The 12,500-nt window shown below is 43.1% G+C and overlaps 1 protein-coding gene and 1 long non-coding RNA gene across 2 annotated transcripts in view; one reads left to right on the forward strand and one right to left on the reverse strand.

The window, feature by feature from the left end:
* Positions 1 to 12,500, forward strand: part of LOC135111438 (uncharacterized) — a 154,960-nt gene that overhangs the window by 140,867 nt on the left and 1,593 nt on the right. The gene's annotated exons all lie outside the window — the stretch shown is intronic.
* The window catches only part of LOC135111435 (homeobox protein aristaless-like), a 75,580-nt gene that overhangs the window by 30,081 nt on the left and 32,999 nt on the right, over positions 1 to 12,500 (reverse strand). Inside the window, exon 2 of the mRNA XM_064024725.1 lies at positions 6,209 to 6,623. Coding sequence (XP_063880795.1) covers positions 6,209 to 6,579 — 371 coding nt within the window. The 5' untranslated portion in view covers positions 6,580 to 6,623. The remainder of the gene's footprint in view (positions 1 to 6,208; positions 6,624 to 12,500) is intronic.

Below are 12,500 nucleotides of genomic sequence, written 5' to 3' on the forward strand. Positions count from 1 at the left end.
AACCTTGGCAACACTCGTACTTAACGCTGGTGATAAGCTCCCTGCGGTAAGAAGGTGTACGTAACGCAGTATTACCTGTTTCGGATTACCTGAGTGTGTTTTGGGGAGTGCAGAGGGTCACACGTTAGAGTCATGACAAATAGCGGCAGGTCACGTGGGTCAGGTAGTGGTGGTGGTGGTGGTGGACGTGATTGAGCTTACCTTAATGGGAGTCACGTCAGCCACCCAGGTTACCCAGAGTCTATTAAGTATGTGTGTGTGTTCTGGCTCATTTATCTATTTGTAAAGTGTCTGTCTCCTTTTTCTTCCCTCTGTTATTATTTATTTGTTTATTATTTTTTTTTTGTTAGGGATGGCTGTTGTGATTTTTTCCGTTTTTGTTTTCCTTTTTCCTTTTGTTCTGTGTCAATGTTTTTCCCGCTTCTGTCTTTTCTGTGTTTTTTTTAATTTTTTCTTGTTATTCTGTCTTTCATTCCTACCTGTATTTTTGTGTTTTACCTTTTTTTTTTTTTAGGGGGGAAAAGGGGATGGTGGACGCTTCAGGAGGGAGGAGGAGGAGGGAATTGCTAGTGGTTTTCCTTTTTTTTTTTGCTCTTTCCCTTTCTGCCTTTCTTTATTTTTTTCTTTGTTGGTCTTTTGTCTTTTACTGTTTCTCTCCCATTTTTGTGTTTGTTTATCTGTATTTTTCTCTGTTCATGTTTAGGTATGTCTTTTCTATTTATTTCTTTTTGTTTTCTCTTTTTTTCTCTTCTAGTCATTGCAGCTTTTTCTTGTACGTTAATGTGTTGAAATCTATCATTCATTAGTGTTTTTCACAGCTTACACGTCTGTGTCAATACATCCTTGTAGCTACTTACGATGAGTCACTAATCGGAACTAGGCAGCAAACCAACACTTAGTCACTCCTGCGCTGTAGACCCACACTTGTTGTATGCTCAGATTTTACTCCACGGACAGCAAAAAAATACCATACCCTCACGCTAAACCTCAAAACCTCATTTCTACGCAAGTAACCCAAAAAAATAAACGAAAAAAAAATAAAAAAAAACAATTACAGCAAACCAGTGCTATTTGGCCAAACACGGAAGATCGAATACAATGTTCTTTCCTTCCTAACCACGAAGTAAAAAAAAAGGAGAAAAAAAAAACATCCTGCGGTAGTTAGGTCTTTCTCTTTCCCGAAGGCCATTGCGGGAGGACCATAAACACCTGAGATCACGTTAATTCCGGGGTCACGACTCGTGTTTCGCCACAGCGCATTAGTCCGTCTCCTGAGCCTGATATAAGGATGGGCCGCTCCACTGTAAGACCCGGATATAAGAGAGTAATCATACCCCCCCCCTACCCCCTCCCCTCTGAGGCCCTCCCTCCCCTCTTGCCGCCACCACCACCACCACCACCACCACCACCACCACCGCCACCGCACTGCTACCTCTTCCCAGTCTCCGCAAAAATACATTGAAATCTATCACCGTTGCGTTTGTGTGTTTGTCTCGTTACTAGATGGCGTTTGCTGGCTCGGTGAGTTTGAGGTTCAGTGGAGAAAAAGAGGGAGGAATAGAGAGTAAACGTGTTGTTGGCTAGGTGAGGTTGAGAGTGAAGGGGGAAGGGGGAGAATGGGAAAAGAAAAGGGAATAAAAGAATTTGAAGTTAGAAAGTAAGCGAAGGATTAGGTGCGCAAAGGGAAGAATGAGGGAATAGAAAAGAGGCCGGAGAAAGGGGAAAAGAAAGTGTTTTTGAAGGAGGGAGGAGAGGGGAAGCAAGGAGAAAGGAAAGAAGGAAGAAGGTTTGTAATGTGGAGAGAAGAGAGAATGAAAGTAAAGGAGAAAGAAGGGGAAAACAAAAGCAGGATGGAAAGGAGAGAGGTAAAAATAGGGAAAAAAAAAAAACAAAGACGAAGAGGAAAAAAAGAAAGGGAATTTGAGACCTGGAAATACATAAATAAAATAATATATATAAAAGAACATGAAACGAATAGAATAGGGAGAAATTAATAAGCTGAAAAAGAGAGTGAGGAAAGCGGGAGGGAGGAGACAGGCAGTGAGATAATGGTGTTGTTGTTGTTGTTGTTGTTGTTGGTGGTGGTGGTGGTGGTAGTGGTGGTAGTGGTGTGATGAGTAGGAAAACAAGAAGATAAGGGAGAGGAAGGTGCAGGTGAACAAGAGAGCGAATAGTAACTATGAAGGACAACAGGTGTGTGTGTGTGTGTGTGTGTGTGTGTGTGTGTGTGTGTGTGTGTGTGTGTGTGTGTGTGTGTGTGTGTGTGTGTGTGTGTGTGTGTGTGTTTATATTGCACGCACATACAAGGAAAACAACAAAAATGGAAAAGAAAAATATTCCTCCTCCATTTCCTCTTCTTGTTTATTCTTGTATTCTTCTTTTCCCCGAATTTCTTCTTATTTGTTTTATTTATCTCTTCCTCAACCAGTTGTTTATTTTATTCGATTTCTTCATCTCTATAATTTTCTCTCCATCTTTTAGTTCAGTGACTTTTTTTTATTCTTCCTGCAATTTTTTGTCTCTGTCCATTTACCACGCTTTCTTTCTTCTTTTATATTTTATTCTTCTTCCTGCCTTTCTTCCTTCTTTCACTTCTCTGCCTCTCAGTAAAGGGAAGCTGCAAGAAGCCAGTAGCACTACAAATGGCAGTCCTTGTATAAAACATTGTGCCAGTCTTTTCATTCCTATACGTAGATTTATATAATCTTCCTTTAAAGTTCCATAGTGTCTCGCCACAAACTATCTGGTTATTGAGTCTGTACCAGTTACTAAGTACAGTGAATGATAGATAAATGAGAACTGTTTTGCTTTTCCTCTCTCATTTAACATCGTTCATTGCCACTTTATTCATTCATCTTTACTTCCTTCTACCTTTTTCTATGGTATTCTTCCTCCTTCCATCTTTGCCTCCGTCTTCCCCATGCTAACCACTCCCACTCCCTCTCCTACCCCCGCCCTGCCTGCCTGCCTCCCCCTATCTATAAACCTTTACGACAGCTAATCATCCTGCTTATAACTGGGAATTAAGTATTTACGATAAGGCAGGATGTGTGTGTGTGTGTGTGTGTGTGTGTGTGTGTGTGTGTGTGATAAAGTGTGTTAATTTGTATTCTATATGTTTGATATGAATGATAAAAATATTAGTACTAGAAGGAGGCGTACGAGGTAGATGGGGGTAAAATGAAGGGGAATAGTTATGATAATGATGATAATGCCAATAATAATAATAATAATAATAATAATAATAATAATAATAATAATAATAATAGTGATAATAATTTGGTGTGTACGTACATTACCTCTGTTTATATCCATCCATCCATCCATCCATCCATTTACCAGCCTGTCCATCTCTACGCGTCTCTGACAGGATATGCCCCTCCATCACTATAGCATACATATGGAAAATGAATATAAAAACAGCAATGAAATGCGCTAATTGGAAAATTTTACTGCCTCTCCGACAAGCCATTGGGAGAAATTACAGAAGAAAATATACACAATTAACAAAATCAGAAAGCTATAAAAAATATTCAAGTAATGCGAGAAAAAGAGAGAGAAAGAAAAAAAAGGCAGTTATGGGAAGGGAATAAAAGTGCGGGAGGATTAAATAACAGTTTACCTGGATTAAAAACTTGTAGAAATCGGTGTTGGAGACTTAGCAATTAGAGAAGCATATTGATAAAGAGTGGAAATAATATGATTGGAAGTGGAATTAATCACTCAGGTGCGGGGTGGGATCAGACGCTAATGGGTACTAATGTAAAAGAGGCAGGTGATTGGAGGTAATGAAGGCAATTACCTGGCGATAAAATGTAAATTGGAATGTATTTGTGTCAATTATTGGCCTTCCTTGGAGAATTCCCAGGTTAATACTTGCTTTTATGACTAACGTTTAGGTGTTATGAGTTGTGCACACCTGCCCTACCCTTCGCCTCCCACCTCTCACCTGTGTGTGTGTGTGTGTGTGTGTGTGTGTGTGTGTGTGTGTGTGTGTGTGTGTGTGTGTGTGTTTGTGTGATGTACGGGGCTACACATCTTTAGTTAACACACACACACACACACACACACACACACACACACACACACACACACACACACACACACACACACACACACACACACAAAGAAAGAAAGTGAATTAAAGAAAAAAATATATAAAAAAAGAAAAGAATATAATATAAACAACGATACACATACACACAAACGTATATTAGTGTACTCATCCACTTACTTGGTGGAAGGAAGACAAAGGAAAAAAGGAGAAAGGGAAGGAGAGAAAGAGAAGGAGAGGAGGAAGCAGGGAGAGAGCAAGATAGGATGGGAGGAAGAGGTTTAGACGTCTAGGAGGAAAGGAACCATTAGATTAATTAGAGGGATGTGTTATCGAAAAAAAAATTTAATAGTTGAGGATAGTAGTAGTAGTAGTAGTAGCAGTAGTAGTAGTAGTAGTAGTAGTAGTAGTAGTGTATACGTAGTGGTAGCAAAAGTGGTGGTTGTGGTAATAATAGCAGCAGCAGCAGCAGCGGTATAGTAGCAGTACTAATAATAGCATTCTCTTCTAATCCTAGTCATAATATTGGTGGAGCGGCATTAAGGTTTCAACACCCCACCTTCACATCAAAACAACCCTCCCCCTCCCCCATCCATCCCCCTTCCTTTCCCCCATTCCCTCACCCCCACACACCCCCCTCCACTCTCCCTTTCCTTCCCCGAAACCTGCCCCATAAAAGTCCACCAGAATCGCCCTAATTGATTGGCAAGTGTAGCTAATGAGGCGACGAGGAGCACGGCGAGGCGGGGGGCGAGGAAGGAAGGGAGGGAGCCAGGGGAGGGAGGGAAGGAAGGATGGGTTAGGAGGGAGTGTAAAAAGGAAAGGCAAGGTAAGGAAGGGATGGAAGGAGAAAGGAGGGGAAAGGGAAGAAAAGAAATGAAGGAAAGGAGAGAAAGGGAGGGATAGGAAAGAGGGTACGGACCAGTATTAGGAAAGAAAGGAATAAAGGAAGGAAAGAGGGAATAAAGGTGAGAAAGGAAGGAGTAAAGAAAGTAAGGAGGGAAGGAAGGAAAAGAGGAAAATGGAGGTAATCATGTAAGGTGAGTCAAAGCACCTCACCATTTTAAAGAATATCTATAATAACAAAGATAATAATAAAGAATATGAGAACGAAAGAAATAAAATAAAATGATAGTAATGATGTTCTTCGTATAAGCAACCATCTGAGCGTTAGCCACTGTACGTTAATAATGAAACAGGTAAGTCCATGGATATAAGTGTATTAGTAATATTTATAGATAGTTTTGGTTTTGCGCGTCGTGTGAATGGTGGTATTTAAAAGGGCACCTCTACTTTGTGTTTTGTGAAGCATTTAAGAAAGTTGACCTTATGATAATGATAATTCTCGAAGTACTATTTGTATGGTCTTTGGGAGCTCAGGAATCTTCAGGCGCACGGGTTCGAATCCTGGCCACTGTCCGGGGGTAGGAAGGGCACCCACTCGGGGTAACGGCTCCTAATTGTCAAAACCCAAAGTTCTTCGTTAGCAGGCACCGTCCTGGCCCTGATACACTATGAAAACCAGACGTGAAACCGAAAAGAAAAAAAAAAAAAGGTCCCGAGATATTTTAATTAGCTTCTGTAATTACATAAGCAGTGGAAATTATAGGCTTTTAAGTAGTATATGATTTTTAAATAATATAAAAAAAACGTGTTGATTTAAGCCTTTTTGTTAAACTTGCTTAAATAAAAAGGAGGTGAATAATTAGTACAGTAGTTTTTTCGAGGAATTTAAGACACAGCATCCTTTCAAATTTAGATACCAACTGTTACCATGACACCGGAGACTGAGATGTGCCAGGTGCCGCGCTGCCAGACATCACTTACCCTTTGTGCCATCATGTGCAAGAAAAATTCATTACAATGGAGAACATCAGAACGGCCACGAATATTTAACTCCCCGTAACTCCTCAGCCTTCACTCTCTCCCCACATTAGCCTCTTCCCTCCTTCCCTTTCCTTCAGCTGCCCGCCATTCTTCCATCTTTATTTCTTCCCCTGTTCTGTACCCCCTTCTCACTTCATTCCGCCTCTTCCCTTCCTCCTACGCTTTCCTTCAGCCACCCACTATACTTCCATCTTCTTTCTGTGTCTCTCCCGCCGCCCATCCCGCCCCGCCCCTCCCCAACCCGCCTCAACCCGCCCCGCCACTCACCTGGTGAACACGTCGGGGTAGTGGGTGCGGGCGAAGGCCTTCTCCAGCTCCTCCAGCTGGAAGGAGGTGAAGGTGGTGCGGTACCGGCGCTGCTTCTTCTTGGGCGTAAACTCGTCTCCGTCCCCTCCTGCCCCTCCTCCGCCGCCTCCGCCTCCACTGGACCCGTCGGCGCCGCCCTCACCGCCCACGCCCTTCTCCCCCTCCATCTCCCCCTCGTCTGTCACGTCAACGTCAGGCTCGATGCTGTCCTCCTCCGGCGTGGGCGTAAGGGAGCCGCCCTTGAGCCCTGGCGAGACGGGGGAGCAGAGGGGCGCGGCCGAGACAGGCGTGGAGGGCGTGGATCCAGCGCTGGTGCACTTGACGACGCCCATGACGGAGGCCGGGCTGGGGGAAGACCGCCCGCCGGACAGGAAACCTATAAAAAGAGAGAAACGAGACAACTTGAAGAGGAATGTTGGAACGTGAGAGAGAGAGAGAGAGAGAGAGAGAGAGAGAGAGAGAGAGAGAGAGAGAGAGAGAGAGAGAGAGAGAGAGAGAGATGACGTAACTTGAGGCGTCACGTGGAGATGAGCCGCGTCACCACGACAAGTGAAGAGAGAGGAGAAGGAGAGAGGAAAGAGGAGGGGGACTTACAGCAGATGGTGAAGGGGAAGTGGAGAGGAGGGAGAGGGGAAGGGGAAGGGAAGGGAAGGGGAGGAAGAATGAGCAGCAGCCTCCCCCTCAGCGTCGCAGGAGATAAGAGATAAAGTCCAGGTAACATGAGGATGACAAACCGCCGCGTGAGGGAGACGAATGGCTTGGGGGCGTTGAAAAGTTTGAGTCTCCATAACAAGTAGTCCGATTTTTATTATCTCTCTCTCTTTTCTCTCTCTCTCTCTCTCTCTCTCTCTCTCTCTCTCTCTCTCTCTCTCTCTCTCTCTCTCTCTCTCTCTCTCTCTCTTTCTCTCTCTTCAACCAGTTCACCGCAAGCGACAAGCCGCGCCCGTCCACAAACCTCCATTACACGCGGCATTAATACGAAAACGAGCCCACAGTCCCCAGAGCAGCGCACGATGGCCGTAAAGGCGCCGAGGGCCGGGAGGCAATAACTCTTACTCATCTCCTTCATGTGCCTCGCCTGTCTAGTATTTCGTCTCGTCGTCTTGTTGGAGCACGCCACTCTGTATTCTTGCTTTCATGTCTCGACGCCCCAGAACTCTTGTAGCGACGAATATTTTATACAGGACGTGATCTACATTTATTGCTGTCTCCTTTGTGGAACATTTTCTCGTGTGTGTTCGTTTCTCAAAGTCTGCGGTGGGGAAAACAGGAAAAGTAACTAAAATGATTACGCTTTTTTTTCGAGTCTTGTTCTTTGCCGTGGTTGTGAATCACCTCGCTAAACGCGGAGGTTTTGTGCGTCGCTTGATTCTCGGTATGAAAAAAGTCGGATAATTACCTTTGTCTGCGTTGCATCCTTGTATCCTTGCTGCGACGGTGACCTCCGCTTGCTAGCATTAAGGTTTTGCGCGTCGCTTGATCCCAGGAGCGCTCACGGTAGCAAGAAACGCCGCTGGTGCTTCCATCTCCTCAAGAACACAAGAACACAACAGAAAAACCGCACCCGAGCCGCGGTAATGCAAGAGTCCGCTAGCGACCATTTTCACCGCGCGACAAAACACTTCCTCTCGAATCCCCGTCATCAGGCCGCCCGACACTGCAATCTGGCGGGGGTCGTGTAATTTCCAGGTGATTAGGTGACATCTGGCAGGTATGCACGGCGCCCTCACGTTTTAGCAAGATCGCGGTGATGATAGTATGACTAACACGTTCACTAGCATGTGTGTTTTGTGTGTGTGTGTGTGTGTGTGTGTGTTTCCCATATATAATGACAGTAAGAGTAAGAAAGCGTTTACATGCCTGAAATGGGGCTCCTCTTGGGTTAGGCAACGAAGGTTATGTAGAAATATCTCGGTTACCTACAGAAACAAGCGCTACTTCTTCCATCAAGTGGTTCCCGGTGAAAGTTTTGAGCACGGCTTCTCTGTATAATTGGGCAACATAACTCTCGCAGCTGCATACGGCACTGATAAAAGTAATAGTTGCAATAGCATATAATCGTTATAGCAGTAATGATAACGATATTGATAATGATAGTAATGTTAGTAATAACACACACACACACACACACACACACACACACACACACACACACACACACTAACACACGCTAACACACACTTAAACTCAACACAAATTTTGTTCACACGCACATAAAACTAAGTAATCACAGCCTGAATGTGTGGGAATGCATCTAGTACTTCTTGCATGATAAACGCTGATTTAGTTTATTTTCTAGATTACAATTACACGCCACACACACCTGAACACACACACACACACACACACACACACACACACCTGAATATCTGCGTGTGATTGACGCCAGGTAGCAGGTAGCGGCCAGGTGAAGCGGTGTGGCGGCCGCCCTTAGTAAGAAATGGAGGGTAATGCCAGTGTTATGAAGGGAACTTGCACATTCACACCAGTTTGCCTCGAGAGGTAATGGTGGCTGAATGACGGTGATGGATGAGAGAGAGAGAGAGAGAGAGAGAGAGAGAGAGAGAGAGAGAGAGAGAGAGAGAGAGAGAGAGAGAGAGAGAGAGAGAGAGAGAGAGATATTAGAGTATGTAAAAGTCAAGAACACTAAGCACCGGAAATATAAAATAAATCATATGTAATTTCCAAAAAGCCAAATATGCACTTATCGAGAGAGAGAGAAAAAAAAACACAACAAAAAACTACGAAAAAATAAAACATAGAAATACATGTAGCAAAGATAACCACAAAAGTGATTGAGAGAGTAAGACAAACGAAAAGAGACGGAGAATGAAAACAAGTAGCACAAAATTTAAAGAACAATCAAACATAACAAGGAACCACAATAAAAAAAAAAAGAAACGAAAAGACAGAGGAAGACGAAGAGTAACGGAGAAGAAAAGTCAGCACAAGGAAGAAGAAGAAGCAGCAGCAAAAGAAGAAGAAAGAGAAGACTGCGCCGTAAATTTAGCTGGAAAAAAACGGACGTACACACTCGTAAGGCCAACCAAGTTACGATGTAATGGCCGCTTCTTCCTTTGGCCGGAAATTTACGAGACAATATAGCAGGACTAATTTTAGCTTAAATGAATGCCACGGAGAAGGATTAACAAACATACTGGAAAATCATACACCAATTAGAATTACGACATAATACACCTGCGCGTGGAGCTTTGCAGGTGAGTGCGTGGAGCTCCGGAGGTGTGATTTATGTCAGCTACCTGGCGGCGCTGTTATCTCTGTGTTGAGGCAATCAGTGTTGTATTTTGGGCGGTTATTACAGAGCCCCCTGTTTAGTCCAGAATGTTAATGGCTGAGTCATTTCCCTTTTTTTTCTATTTTTTTTCCCCCCCGTTCTTCCTTCCTTCCCTGCTTGCTTTGGTAATTGCTCTCAACAGAAAACGTAGGTGGATGTTAGTTACTGCGAGGGGGTGGTTATGTATTTTGTTGTTCTGTTGTGTGTGTGTGTGTGTGTGTGTGTGTGTGTGTGTGTGTGTGTGTGTGTGTGTGTGTGTGTGTGTGTGTGTGTGTGTGTGTGTGTGTGTTTCTTTGTTACTTGCTTGATTAACGTGTAATTATAAGGATAAAATAGATTATCACATTTTATTTATCCCTTAGTATTCCTTTTTTCTCTTACACAATGAGAGAAATGCTTTAATTGCTTTCAGACGCGGCCTTCATTAATCTTTGCGAATGATTTCAAGGGTAATTTATTTCTTTAATTATAACATTGACTTCATGATTGATCTATGTAATGGAAAACTCAGACACCGGTATTCATTAGTTGATTTATACTCTCTCTCTCTCTCTCTCTCTCTCTCTCTCTCTCTCTCTCTCTCTCTCTCTCTCTCTCTCTCTCTCTCTCTCTCTCTCTCTCTCTCTCTCTCACATACACACACACATAAATAGCCAGAGATAAATAGATAGTCAGATAGACAAACAGATAGATCGTCTGTTGACTATAAGTGCTGTGCATCATAAAAGAAAAATACTAACCATGAAAAAAAGGTAAAGTTTCTATAATGCATCTAATCATGCGTACCCTCTCATGGTCCACACAAAATGATGATAATGAGAAGTAAACAATTTAAGGCACCACCATGAAAAGGAAGACATACACTGAGTCTCGCAACACGTAACCCTATTACCTAGGAAGGGAAAGAAAGGAGAGTGTAAGCAGCATGAGATAAATACACTGAGCACATACGTATATATCAATTTTCATGCCAGACGAAGATTACTCACGAAGTCTGCCTCGAATCACGGCTTATAATCTCACTTACGCTGTCTCTTATGTACTGAAGTTTTGCCCAGGTAGAAAAGTTTACTCCATAAGCTTTGTTAGTGTAACCTTGACTTGTAATTAATCTGGTGTGGCAGCTTGTTAACGTTGGCTGTAATATACATTTTCTTCATTATTTTCTTGTGTTGCTTCGTGTTTCTTTTCGTGAGTTTTGTGTTTGTGTTGTTTTGTAAGTGTGTGTGTGTGTGCGTGTGTGTGTATGTGTGTGTGTGTGTAGGGAGGGGGCTTAGTTATTGTGTATTGTTTGTCTAGTGAGTTTCCTTCTGCGTTTAGTTTAGCTTTATATGTCATGGTGGTCGTGTATTTAATATTTTCCTTTTCTTTTCTTTTTCTTTATTTGTTTAAGTTTTCTTTGTGTGTCTTGCGTTTGCCTGTGCACGTTTTTTTTTTTTTTAAGAGATCGTGTAATTTTATGTTTCTTTGTGTCGGTTAGTATTTTTTTCGAGTGCTGTGCGTGGTATGTGTGTCGATACATCATGCTTAGTAGATAATACCACATAGTGAAGTATTCTCTTAAAACTTATGGTCCTTCCTTGCGTTGATTCATTAGTACACCTTTTCTGGGTTCTCCCTCTCACAAGTCCCTCTCTCCACTCATTCTTTTGTGCTCATAACGCCTCATCCCCTGCGTGTATCCCTCCACCAGTGTAGTCAGCCATGGTTCCTTTGAAGCAGTGTATTATTCCCGGTGTTGTGGCACATTAGATCAATCAGTCAGTCAGTCAGTCAGTCAATCAAGAGGGAGGTTTCAAGACACTTATTCTCCAACTCTGGATAATCTATTTGACTGTTCTCTTAAGGAACTGGCATCTGAGTGGGCCTTTTTTTTTTTTTTTTTACTCTCCTTTTAAGAACATAAGAACATAAGAAATAAGGGAAGCTGCAAGAAGCGACCAGGCTTACACGTGGCAGTCCCTGTATGAAACACTCCTACCTATTTCCATCTGTTATCCCCATCCATAAACTTGTCTAATCTTCTCTTAAAGCTCTCTAGTGTCCTGGCACTAACTACATGATTACTGAGTCCGTTCCACTCATCTACCACTCTATTTGAGAACCAATTTTTTCCTATCTCCTTCCTAAACCTAAATTTTTCAAGCTTGAACCCGTTATTTCTTGTTCTACCTTGGTTGCTGATCCTAAGAATTTTGCTTACATCTCCCTTGTTATAACCCCTATACCACTTAAAGACTTCTATCAGGTCCCCTCTTAACCTACGTCTCTCTAGAGAATGTAAATTTAACCGCTTCAACCTCGCTTCGTAAGGAATACTCCTCATCCCCTGAATCCTTTTACCATCCCCTGAATCCTTTTGTTGCCCTATGCCAGAGCTCCTCTTATGTAAACAAAATACTTCTGTGAAACTAATCCTCCCTTTCATTCATTAACATACTTGTAATTATCCATCCACACAAAGGCCTCCCTCTCTTCATCCCTTTCTATCCACACCATATCAACCTCCTTTACATCTGTTACTCCACTACTCTCCCTTCCACTACACACTACCATTACTCCTGCACTCCGCTCTCTTCATCCTTCGTTTCCCACTTAGTAACTTTAACCGTTCATTCCATACCCAGCCCCGCTACCTCATTCCGCGTACTCCATGCCTTTCCACCTCTCCCACTTCACCCCCTCACCACCACCACCACCCCTCCTCCGCCATCACCCCTGCACATCTCATCCCTTCCCGCATCACATTAACATCCTCATCATCATCGCAACGTGACTTCACAACGTTTCCAATAAGAGGAAGCAACAGATATTACCTTGAATGGAGAGGCGATTCATTAAAACCCCCACTTAGCAAGATGTTCAGGTGCGCCGGACAGGTAAAACTACGGTTATTTATACGCTCCAGTTCACGGCGTCAGCTTTTGCCGACGGACGGACGGACGGACGAAGGCAACG

This window comes from Scylla paramamosain, chromosome 22 (assembly GCF_035594125.1).
Source record: "Scylla paramamosain isolate STU-SP2022 chromosome 22, ASM3559412v1, whole genome shotgun sequence".
NCBI lineage: Eukaryota > Metazoa > Arthropoda > Malacostraca > Decapoda > Portunidae > Scylla > Scylla paramamosain.